A 13,040-nucleotide genomic window follows, 5' to 3' on the forward strand; every position below is an offset into this window, starting at 1 on the left:
CGTCAAGATTCAGCTGGGGTTTTTTTGGATGGGCTTCTTTCAGCAGTAAATAGATCATGTGTGATGATGATGATGATGACGCTGCCGATGATGATTATGTGAACACCATGAAGCCCTGCTTGGGTTCTCCACTCTAAGTCGCTGTCCGTGGTGCTGATGCGTAGGAACTTGCAATTCGGAGCACAGCGTATCCCCGACTCGCCTGGAGGGGGCATTCGTGCCGCGATTGTATCATCATCCACACCACAAGATGGAGCTTTAATGCCGAATACAAGCCGCGTGCACACACCCGGCGTTCCGTCCCCTCTGCAGCTGCAAGCAAAATCATTTTCGCACGGATTACGCGAGACACGGCTACGAGCAAACGTGCTTAATGCAGCAGCAGCAGGGGCTGTTGATGTGTATGCGCGTGTGTGGAACGCGGTAGCGCAGTGGTTAGCAGACCGCAATATGAACCCGGCGACCCGAGTTTGATTCCCGCTCACGGCCAATAATAGTGGCAGATATTTGAACCGATACTGGTGTCCCGTATCCCCCCCCCTCCACCTCGGTCAACTCAGCCTTAAATGAGTACCTTGTGCGGTGTGTAAACTGAAGTACTGGGGAGACAAAGGCGGCCGGGCGTGAGTGTTGGTCATCCACTCCCTCGAGTGCCGTGCCAACTTTCATAGGTGCTCGTTTACAGCACTTGTCCCATCAGTCTGTGAAAGGCTAGACGGAGGGGGGCGTATTTGTCTTTGTCTGTACTGTATATATATAGACATACATCTAGATACGTTTGGCAAGGATGCGCAATTGTGCATGCGAGTGTAGATGCAGCAATGTAGCAAACGGCAGGGTTTTCTTTTTTTTTACCTTCAGCAGCAAAGCACCGCTTGATGTTTTGCATAGCTTGATGTTTTGCATATTCAATGGTAACGTTGAAAACAAGGGCGTGTGGACCTCGCAGCTCGGGTCAGTTGAAAGCGACCGCATGTACACAATCCCGCATGCATAGCGATCAATTAGTCACCGTGGCTGGAGCGGTGGCGCAGTGGTTAGCGCGCTGCACTCGGCGTGACCCCAGGGAACTCTGGCCTATCAGTGGCTAACATCAGCGGCGAGCGATATCATAACGGGTGCTCGCCAACCCGCAATGACACCGCGCGGTGAAGTATGTCAAACGACTGTCGCCTGACGAATGCGCTTGAGTCACAGCGCTACGCTTTCGCGCGGTAGATCGCAGAGCGCGGGGGTTGTCGTGACGTGCGAGGAATTATCGGTGAGCATCGATTCGGCTGGCTTACAATTCGTGCGTTGTTGGGTCCTGTGGTTTGGAGATAGTCGATCCCCCCCCCTCTCCATGCATACGCGTGCGTACCGAACGGGTTCACGTGACCCCTGTCCAGGCGCTAGAGGCCGCTACTATTCACCCCGACGGTTTAACACAAGCGCAAATCAATTCTGGAATCCAATTGCAACTCATAGCCGCAAAGCAGATTGATGTATTTGCAGATGTGTTATTGTTTGTATTGAACACGTACGCATTGAACAGCCCTCTTTTGTCAAGTCACTGCCGGGAAGGCCGTCCATCCCGTGCTGTGTTGCCTTGCGCTGTTATTTTGACCGATACTTCACCGCGCAGGTGAAGTTCGGGGTAGCGAACATCGTGGATGCACAGACGCGGGAGCTTTAGAGCGCGGCACAGCAAATCGGATGTTGGTGGCACTGCCCTCTGCTGCCCTCCAGCCGTGCACGCGCGCCATGGCGCTGCACGGTGGGTCAAGGGGGTTGGCACTGGTGGGTGGTTGTCCTCTCGAAGGAGTGGCGGCTTTCTCCCGGCTCCAGAATGTCAAATAAATAAATAAATAAATAAGCGGCGCCTCCACAAAAACGCGTTTGGACATAATTATTTTTTTTCAGTCCATCGGGCTATTGGCTTTGCAGATCGATATTACCCAGCAGCATTTGTTTAAGCAGCCAAACTCCGATCGGGTTTCGACATTCACAATCTCATCAGCAGAGCCAGACCTGTTCGATAAATGCTGATGGGTTGCCAGATGTTACGGGCGAAAGCACTCCGATGACAAAACAAAAACAAGCATGGTCCTAACAGTAACTCACCCGTCGAAATGGTCAAACTTCCCCAACGCAGGACCTTCATGAAATCCAGTGATGGGACTCCCCGATGCTTCCCCGGATGAATACATAAAAATCGCAATTCACGTTCATCAGCAGCAACAGCCGTGCTCAACCCACTGCTGAAGGAATGCCTCCCCAAGCCGTCATGTTATTAACAGAATCATCATCAGCATCATAGTCGACGTCAATACATTGCACGCCCCCAACGTCAGTCACGTCGTGGTCACCGGGGAGATGGAGCGATGAAATCAGTTCGTGCGCACGTGCTGCCAGCTGTGTTATTACATCGCAGAATCGTGGGAGGCGACTGTGGCTGGGGGAAGACCTCCTTCATCCGGCAGTGGATTGAGCATTGCTGACGACGGCGACGATGGCGGCGATTGAATTAACGAGCTCGCGTTGCTCTATGGGCGTCGAATCGTCGTACGAGCCACGTTTGTAAAAAAAAATATATGTTTAAAGTCGTCTTAATAGCTACGGCATATTGGGAGGAATTAACAGACTCGCGCGTGGTTGCATGGGCATCGCGAGCGTGCGCCACAGTCCGGCGTGCCCTGCCTACTTGGGTATCGGTGCTGTTCTGAAGCACAGGCGTCGTGTCCGCTACGGAAAATTAATCATTTAAGCAGCAGCAGGAGCAGCAGGAGCACAGCGCAGAGCTGCGGGCTCAGTCCAATTCAGTATGACGGGAGGCACAGTCGCCTAAGGGTCTCTCCCACGCTCTCTCTCTCTCTCTCTCTCCGTCTCTCTCTCTCTCTCTCGCGCTCTCCCCTTTCTCTCTCTCTCTCTCTGTCGGCAATTCACAATCAGGAGGGAGGGAGAGAGAGAGAGAGAGACAGCAAGAGCGCACTGCTGTGCACCAGCGCTCCCACGCCCCTTCCTCGTGACTCTCCCGCTCCTCCGTTGGTTCGTTCATCCAACCCCCTGGCATCCGAAAGTCGGGAAGCGACGGACGGCACGGACTGAAGGACCGAGAGGGGTTTCGCGTCCTCGAAGTGGAAGGAGGCGCGATCGTGCAGGTGCGGTGACTTTTCGTGAATTAGTGCCTCGTTCGCACCGATTCGCCGCTCCGCGTTATACCAGCGGGTACGAGCGAGCGAGCGAGTGAGTGAGTGCTGAGGGTGTCTCGCGCTCCGCGTTCGGACTTGTGTTGCTGTGGAGGAGCTTTTTGCGCACTGCACGCTGCTCTCAGAATGAATCTGGCTGCCCACCATCATCACCACCACCACCACCAGCAGCACCACCACCACCAGCAGCACCACCACCACCAGCAGCACCACCACCACCAGCAGCACCACCATCATCACCACCACCACCACCAGCAGCACCACCATGCGAGCACGCTTCTGTAAACTGAACACAAACCCGTATTAGCTTACGCTCGCGTGTGTTTAGTTGTTCCGTGCTGTGCTACGCGTGTGCGTGCGCGCGTGTCTACGTAATGCGTCGTGTTAATGATCGCGGCAATGAAGCGGTGGCGCAGTGGTTTCGTGCCGGTGTGCGCTTTGAACACGGCGAGCTGAGTTCGATTCCCGGCCACGGGCCGATAATGACCAGCGGCGAGTGAAATTTCCTTAAAGTGGGTACTGTTCAAACCCCACTCGTAATCACCAACGCGCACTGACCAGCGTGGTGATGTATGATCGTTTCACACCCTGTGAATAACCCTGGCGACCGCGAGCCTTCACAGCAATGAATTGGCGTAATCGTTCTCTCTATCATAATGTTACAATTAAAGACTGGGTCACCGATCCGAGGTAGGGTGGAAAGGGAAGAAGAGGCCGTTATCCAGCAGTGGATGATGGACACAAAAACGGGAACCGTCCATTATCGTTACGATAACAAACACAACGATCACCGTCACCTTCATCATCATCATCATCTTCTGAACGTGACCACGGCGTTGCATCGCATCGATTCGCGCTCACGCCGCTAGCTGCTCCGCCGTTGTCTCGCGACGCGAGGCGGCCGATTTGCCTCCGCGCTGTCCGTGGTACGAGGAGACCCACTTGTAAGATAGCCCACGGAGCTCCCCGCGCTCTGGTCTCACGGTGACGCGAGTGTAGCACAGGACTGGCTGACTCAGCGGCCGACTTCGCAGTGTTACGATGCAGGAGATAGGCAACTGGGTTGAGCACATCTGCATTGCGAGCTAAGGAGGCTGATTGCTTTCACCATGTGTGTGTGTGTGTGTGGGGAGCGGTTGTGTAGTGGTCAGCGCGCTGCGCTACGGACCAGGCAGTCACGAGTGCGGTTCCCGCTCACGGCACAACACCAGTGACGATTATCTGAACCGGTCCTGGGCCTCTCCTAGGTCGACTCAGCCGCATATGAGTATCTGGTGCGATGTGTAAACATCGCCACTGGGGAGATAAAGGCGGTTGGGTGTGGTGCTGACCAACCACCCCCTCGTGTACCGTGCTGGCCTTGATAGGTGCTCGCTAATAGCACTTGCCCCAACAGTCTGTTAAGGCTATACGTGGGATCTTTGGTTGCATGCGTTCCTGTTTGATGCTGGATTGGTGATCGGTTGTTGTAGTGCTTAGTGCATTTGTTTGCTTACAAAACGAACCAACGACCCGAGTTCAATTCCAGCTCACGGCCAACATCAGCTGTGAATACTATATCTTCACCGGCCTTGGGCCACCAATAGGTGCTACTGAGCCTTACGTGAGAATGGTATGCGGTGTGTAAAACATCGGCGCTGGAGAGACGGCGACGAACCGGTTGTGGTGATTGCCGTACCAGCCCCCTGGTGTGCCGAGCCGGCCTTAATTGGTGCTTTGCTCTAACGGCACTTGCCCCGAACAGCCTGGCGAGGCTATAACGAGGGGATCTTTGTCTTTGGCGTGTTGCAACTGTGGCAGCCACGTATCGTCGTTCACACCACGAGTTAATATAAAATATCACAACCACGTGTCGCTGCGCTGGGGGCAGCAGGGGAGCCTGAGTTCCATTCCCCAACCACTGCCCGCCTCCCCTATTCACCAATCGACGCTGGCCAGCGTGGTGAAGTATGGTCAAACATCCCCCGTTACTGACACGGCGTTCGCTCAGCAGTGGATGGATTGACGTATGAACAATATCGGTATTCACGTTTGCTGTTAACACCTCCGGTGGGCACGGTTGGCTACGTACGGCGCGAAAAAAGTTGAGTGTACACGCGTACGCGACGCATTCATTATTTATTTAGGCTTGCTAAAATTGTAGAACGTTTGGACAGTGCGACGAGAAAGTCAAAGGATTGGGTTGGCTTTCTGAATATCGTCAATTGCACGGGAAGAAACAGACTCCTCGAACGCATATCTCGAGACCGAGATCTAGAAACAGAAACGCACGGTGTCCCAGCCTCTGACACGACAGTGCATCGCTTGAAACCCCCCCCCCCCCAGTTATTGCAGCTGCAGCAGCTAGCCGCAACCTCTGGCACGTACGCCACCCCAACATTGCACAACACAGCTCGTATTTCCACTGCTGGATGAGGGAACCCACCCCTCCGCTCCACTTCCCCACACATGCCATCCCGAGATTCTATTTTGACCGGGATTGTTCAGCGGCGGGTTACGGCGGCACGATGGAGGCCTTTGCCACAGTGCCCCCTGTTGCTCGCACCACCTGCTGCACCTGCCTCTTAGGGCATGTTGGTCAGCCCCCCTCCCCCTCCTGCCCCCCCCCCTACCTGCGTCTCCCCACGTCATCCAACCAAACGTCCAGACTCCTCAACCCCCGTCCGGTTTGTTTGAACGCTTTCAAGATCCGACGAGATCGGAGGTGCTTTGGTCACGGACTGGGCGACGGGTGTCTGTCTCTGTGTGTGTGGGGAGCGGTGGTGTAGCGGTTAGCGCGCTGCGCTATGAACCTGGCGACACGGGTTCGATTCCCGCTCACGGCCACCACCATTGCCACTGGGGAGACAAAGGCGGTCGGGCGTGGTGCTGGCCACCCACCCCCTCGTGTACCGTTCCGGCCTTCATAGGTGCTCGCTAACAGCACTTTCCCCTACAGTCTGTTAAGGCTATATGGGGGATCTTTGTGATGTACGTGAGGAGCGGTGGTGCAGTGCTGTCACATTCAGAGGTGCCACTCGCTAACAGCGCTCGCCACAAATATCATGTTGAGGCTACACGGGGGCATCTTTGGCTTTGTTGCGTCTAGGCGCGCTACGCTGGGAAACCCCGCCGACCCGAGTTCTGTTCCCGTTCACCCCCAACAGCACCAGTGACGATCATCTGAACCGGTCCTGGGCCTCATCTAGGTCGATTCAGCCTCAAATGAGTACCTGGTGGGATCGGAAAACATCGCCATGGGGGAGACAAAGGCGGTCGGGCGTGGTGCTGACCACACCGCTTTACCGGCCTTCGTAGGTGTCCGCTAACAGCACTTGCCCCAACAGCTTGTCAAAGGCTATCAGGGGGTTCTTTGTCTTTTGTAACGTGTGCAATGCTCACGGCGTTTTCCCGAGCTGGTTATTATCGGCGTCAGCGCGCATCAAAAGTTGTGCGTCGGTGCGAGATGCCTGATCGGTCACCAATATTTAATGATAGTCCACCTTTACATAAATCGATACCCCCCCCTGTGGGCTAATCGATATGGCCATTTAGTCTAATACATTTCCAAATTGGCAAGCGCACCGAATAAGGGGTGCATTCGGGCGGATAACCGAGTGACGCCGTGATGCGCCTTAGTTCACGTGACCACACACCCTTTCATACAAACAGGTGCCAATTATTCCATGATGATGATGACGATGCCTGCGTTGGCAGTGATGCACACAACAACAACAGCAACAACACTCAGCACGTTCGTCAACAACACTGCATAGGAAACAATAACGCGTGCATCGGGCGACGTTTCGGGCGATGGTTCTTCTTCGCAGCACAAACTCCGTGGCCTCTCCGCGTGCTGTAAATAATGGGCCATTGCGCGAAACGTCGCCGATCACATACTCTTTCCTTTTAAAGCAACAGTGTTATTGACACATATGCAGAGTAAAAAAAAACACAGTGTATATACTTTAAGTGCTGATCACTGACCACGGCTATCATCAGTGACGAATGATGTCTGAACCTAATGGTTCAACCCGCATGACCAAGCCGCAGTGAGTGACCAGGGTGGTGAAGTATGGTCAAACATTCGACCCCCCTCGCAATCCACGCTCGACACACGGAAGCGAGGAGCTGCATTCCGTTGAGCAGTGACTTGACAAAAGGGTGGTTTAGTGCTAGTTGCGTTGTGATGGCGTTTGATGCCTTGCGAGAGGTACGTCTCCGTCTGTGTGTATCCGTGCCGAGGGAGGTGACGTGCACTCGACTGTGTAGAAGAGGCACGAGCGTGCACTGCGAACGTCGCATGAACGTCGCAAAGACGACGTCTGGCTTCACGCTTCGCTTCCGTGCGAACCAACGAGTGACACCGAGGCAAAGATCCCCGGGGGTAGCCTTTTCCTGGGATGTTGGGGCAAATGCGTGCCAGCGAGCACCTGCCAAGCCCGGCAACGTCGCACGAGTGATCAGAACAGCGCCCGACCGCCTTTGTCTCTCCAGTGGCGATGTTTACGCAACGCACCTGGGTGTTCTTTTGAGGGCAAGTCGACGTAGCTGTTTTTTTTTTGCATCAACCCACTTCACCAATCCGCACTGACCACAGCAGAGAAGTATGGTCAAGCAAGCTTACGTTACGGACACAGTGTGTAAGGAGAGAGCACCTCACCCAGCAGTGGATTTGGCATTTGGAGGCCCATTTCATTACTGTGTTAGCGTGCGTCGTGTATGCGACTTTGATGTGTGCATATCAAAGTGCGAGCAATGCATATCAATGCACTTTTCGCGTGATTGTGTTTCCATACTCAGTGTTCCACGATTGCATCTGATGATTTCATTTTAAAAGACCCAATAGACCATCTAGATTGTATTCCAGTGCTGTTTTATTATTAGTATCTGATCTCATAACCCAGGTCTTCGTATACACCTGGTTGAGTTAAAGGGTATTAATGTTCGCACATTTTATGTTTCACTATGTTTTGGGGCACAATTCGATCTCTCTTCTTAATAAACGTGGTGCCTATACTTGCAGTTCCATTCCAGACCTTTCGAGCTAATGAGAAACGACGCTTGCCTAAGTGAGTTTGCAGGTGGTTATAACCGAAATACTGTAGGCGTTAATATACGGGGTGGACCAAAAGTCAGGACAAATAGGGTTATTATATTTATTTTAACAAATGTTCAAACTGACTTCCATTAACATTCATGAATGCTGCATGAATTCTCATTCGAAATGAATTCAGGACTTTTGTGTAGGGATATTACAGCCGTGTAATCTTTGACTATTCATCCATTGTGTCGCGTCTAAATTAATTCAGGGTTCTTGGTCGAGTTTTCTAAGCGTCAGATATTAAGTGACCCCCACAGCAAAAATAGATTATAATAATGACGATAATAGGTAAAATGTTAACTTATACAAGAAACAATTAAAAAAAGTAATTGCCAGTGTTGAAAGCAATGAAGTAACCGTATGTGTCCTGAATTTTGGGCCATCCCTGTATATATGTAGGCGCCGCGGTAGCGAGATGTCAACTACCTCGCCTGGTATACATGAGGTCGTGGGTTCGATCCCGACCCTGACGCCTGCTGTATATTTGGAGTTTGCGGTGTCTCTATCTCTCATCATCATCGCGGTGGATAGGAGATGTTAACTCCCTCGCCTGTATGTGCTCCCTGTGGTCACCGGTTTTACCCTACACATTTAGAAGCGTGCGTTTAGAGTATTTGGTCTGATATGCATTTCAACGTGATAAGCCACTTGGTTCGGCTATCATTTGTGCATAGGTCGCGTCTGATAAAGAGCAAGATTGCTCAGTTGGGCCTTACCTAGTGAAATAAAAATATCTTCTTGGTTCTTTCGGTAAAGTCACGTAGAAGGGAAGTAATAAAATAATAAATCGAAATTTAAATCGAGAAATAAAAATAGTAGTACAAAAAACTCTCCGATATATCTGTGTGTGTGTGAGATGGAAAGCAACGCATTCGCACGATTGAGATACAATGATTGGGGGTGAGATGGTGAGCTGCGTGCATTTCCCTTGCACTCAGACGCGAGCGCAGATCCAATCCACGTTTGGAGGAGGGTGCGCGTCTCCCACCACCACCTCCACCACCGCTGCCGGCGTGCTCATCCTCGTCACTTCATCTGCATATCTCCGGGGGATATGCCGAACGCATCAGAAGCCACCACGCTCCGAGCCAATGACAACAACCAGCCTGACCCTTTCCAGAACATTCTAAACCCACGCGGCACCACCACCACCTCCTCCTCCACCCTCGCTCTCTAAGGAATGCGCCAGCCAACGAGAAGGGTCCCCTCAAGCCTCCCAGGTTCTGGATAAAGTAAACCCCTGCTGCTCCTGCTGCTCCTGCTGCCAGCCTCTCCACGCTCTTAGCAGCGGTAGCAGCACGCATCCTCCCTCGCCTTCTGCAAGAATGCACGTCGCGCCCAGCCGATGCAGCAGGACGAGTCCCTGGCTCTCCTTCCACTGCGCGAGGTCTCCTCTGCTGGGCGCAAGACCCGCCGCGACTCCGATGGCGACGCCGCTCCTCCTCCTCTTTCTTCTCCTGCTGCCGCCTCTGCATGTGAGCGTGGCCCAAGACCGAGCCACGCACTCGCACTCCATCCGCATCGAAGGCGACATCACCCTGGGCGGTCTCTTCCCCGTGCACTCGAAGGGCCCCGCCGGGGTGGCGTGCGGCGAGATCAAGAAGGAGAAGGGCATCCACCGCATGGAGGCGATGCTCTACGCCCTCGACAAGATCAACAGCGACCCCGACCTGCTGCCCAACATCACGCTCGGCGCGCGGATCCTGGACACGTGCTCGCGGGACACGTACGCGCTGGAGCAGTCGCTCACGTTCGTGCAGGCGCTCATCGAGAAGGACACGTCGGACGTGCGCTGTCAGAACGGGGAGGCTCCCGTGTTCACAAAACCCGAGAGAATCGTCGGAGTCATCGGCGCCTCGGGCAGCTCCGTGTCCATCATGGTGGCCAACATCCTGCGTCTCTTCCAGGTGAGTGGCCACCTGCCGTCGGTTGTTGCTGTTGTTGCTGTTGTTGTTGCTTTAATGTGTGTCTAATGAGTTGATACGTGCGCGTGCTTACACTGTGGGTAGCTAGACATTGCGGGTTACATACATTGGGTGTTTCTCTGTGATTGGCTTCATACAGAGGTGTGTGAATACTGTGTGTGTGAGAGTGGCTGCATACGGAGGTATGCACATAGACTGCGTGTGACTCGGTGCATATACAGGTAAGCACATAGATTGTGTGTGATTGAGCGAATTTACAGGTATGCACATGCACTGTGTGAGTGGGTACATATTACAGATATCTTAAAATCAAAGTTCACCCACGTAGGGCAGACGTTGGACTGATTCAGATTTAACAGTAACATTAACCATGACCTGGAATTGAACACCGGTAGCTTTACTGAGGGCATCATCCAGAAATATGCTCACCACTCTACACACAACGGTAACTATTCCCCGCATAGCCTTGACCAGACTGTTGGGGTAAGTGATGTTAGCGAGCACCTATTAGGGTCAGTACGGCACACTAGGGGGTGGCCTGCACCACACCGGGCCGGGTTTTGTCTTCACAATGATAATGTTTTACACACCCTACCAGGTACTGATTTAAGGCTGAGCCGACCTAGGGAAGGCACAGCACTCGGTTTAGATTATATTATTATCATCACTTGTGTTGACCGCGAGCGGGAATTGAACCTGGATCACCGGGTTCACAGTGCATTGAGCAAACCACTGCCACTATCCAAAGAGACCTCCCCCGTGTAGCATTAACAGACTGTAGGTGCAAGTGCTGTTAGCGAGCACCTATAAAGGCCGGAACGGTACACGAGGGGGTGGGTGGCCAGCACCACGCCCGACCGCCTTTGTCTCCCCAGTGGCGATGTTTACACACCGCACCAGGTACTCATTTGAGGCTGAGTCGACCTAGGGGTGGCCCAGGACCGGTTCAGAAAATCGTCACTGGGTGTTGGCCGTGAGCGGGAATCGAACCTGGATCGCCGGGTTCATAGCGCAGCGCGCTAACCGCTACACCACCGCTCCCCCTAGACGGCCACTATCCACACACACACACGCACGCGTGTTAATAGTGGCTGACCTGAATTTAACCAACGAGGCTACAATTCAGAGGCAACTAAGGGCCGATAGTGGCAATTATGCTGCTGCTTTTGCAGCTGATAATGATAATGCTGAGGCTGATGATGATGATGATGCTTGCGCTGTATATTGTACATACTCATGTATAGCTTTGTCAATCCACTTCTGGGTGAAGGCATCCTCATGCTGTGTTAGCCATTGGGGTTTGATATCTTACAACACTGCTCGTCATCATAATGATCACCATAATTATCGTCAACAGCTCCATCATCACCATCATTTTATCATCGTCACCATCATCATCATCACCACCAACATCACTATCATCACCACCGTCATCAAAATCACTACCATCCTTATCATTATTCTCACACAGATGTCCCTTAAATTGGGGGATGCAGCTGGAAGTCATTGGGTAGCAGCTATGGGGCAGCAGTCCATGATGGTGCTGGACCATCCTGAGGGCCAGTGGGACCGGTTTGTGTGGGAAAATTGTGAATGTGATCAGAGTAAAATATCTATATTAATATATAAAACATATAAAAAAATCTATCAAATATAGTAATTTATGTTTTATTGAAATATGTAATTACCTCTAATGTCTCAGCTTCGTTGCTTATTTTCGCTTTCAGTTGGCATGAAGTTCCCCATATTTGGGCAGCCCAAAAGTTTTTTCCTAACCGGTCCCATTCGTTTTTTTTTTTGGGAGCCATCACGAGAATAGGTACAATGAGATCGGCACGGCAATTTGTGCCCGGCTGTGCGTTTAACACAATGCCTGGGCCCGTTTCTAGTCCCAGTCCGTCACTGGTGCCAGCTCTTGTGGAACAGTTTAAGATGCGTGAGTTCCTCCAAGTAGAATTTCCCTGACAGCATCGATGATGAACTCATGCAAGTCTGCGCAAACGTTGACCCCTGGGCATCTCGTTAACGTGACGTGAAGTCAATCTGTACCACCTCCCAAGGCTTGCATTGTACCATCTGATATGCTCTTAAATCTAAACTAAACAATATTTTTATTTTACCAGGCACGATGTTAACTACCTCGCCTGGTATAGAGGAGGTCGTTGGTTCGATCCTGACCCTGACGCCCGTATATTTAAAGTTTGCATGTTCTCCCCATAATCGTGTGGATTTTTATCTGGAGTCCTCCGGTTTGTCCTACCACATTTAGAATCAGCGTGCGTTTAGAATGTTTGACTGTTATACATTTCTACATTACGATGATAAGTCACTTTATCGGGCTTTCATTTGTGACCAAGTCACTTCTGATAAAGGGCCTCACCTCGTCAAAATAAAAAAATAAAACTCTACTATGAATGGTTATAATGTTAAACCCAGGTCTCATCACAGGCAATCAAGCACCTCTTGAACACGTCGCAATCTGCGTGCGTGAGGTCAAGAGCTGTCACGGGAAGTTCTTTGGACACTCGTTCTTGATCTCGCACGTCAGCTGTCTGGTGACCCGACGTGCACACACACACACACTGTCCATTCCCCGCCAGATTATTTCCACTCATCTCACACCGATGGCCACGGTGTCAGCTCAACGTGCAACAGTAGCGCGGCAATATTCCACAAAGCCACACCTATAGTAATAGGTTTTAACCCTTTCAACTGGTACAAAAACTGACACCTTTATACAAGGCATCATGTATGCACGCCTTTTGGCGTCATCTGGTCCAACACCAATGGAGACTAGGCTCTAAGAAAAGCTGTCTCGGGTGTGGACCAATCAACTTCAAGGAC

At 52.0% G+C, this 13,040-nt stretch overlaps 1 protein-coding gene across 3 annotated transcripts in view; it reads left to right on the forward strand.

The window, feature by feature from the left end:
* The first annotated feature begins 2,915 nt into the window (after nucleotides 1-2,915).
* LOC144946179 (metabotropic glutamate receptor 8-like) overlaps nucleotides 2,916-13,040 on the forward strand; it is a 263,813-nt gene continuing 253,688 nt past the window's right edge. For 2 of the 3 annotated variants that reach the window (XM_078874996.1, XM_078874994.1), the window contains exons 1-2: nucleotides 2,916-3,140; nucleotides 9,210-10,178. In XM_078874996.1, coding sequence (XP_078731122.1) covers nucleotides 9,597-10,178 — 582 coding nt within the window. In that variant the 5' untranslated portion in view covers nucleotides 2,916-3,140; nucleotides 9,210-9,596. The remainder of the gene's footprint in view (nucleotides 3,141-9,209; nucleotides 10,179-13,040) is intronic. The other variant, XM_078874995.1, reaches the window with a different exon arrangement.

Source organism: Lampetra fluviatilis, chromosome 40 (assembly GCF_964198595.1).
Source record: "Lampetra fluviatilis chromosome 40, kcLamFluv1.1, whole genome shotgun sequence".
Taxonomy (NCBI): Eukaryota; Metazoa; Chordata; class Hyperoartia; order Petromyzontiformes; family Petromyzontidae; genus Lampetra; species Lampetra fluviatilis.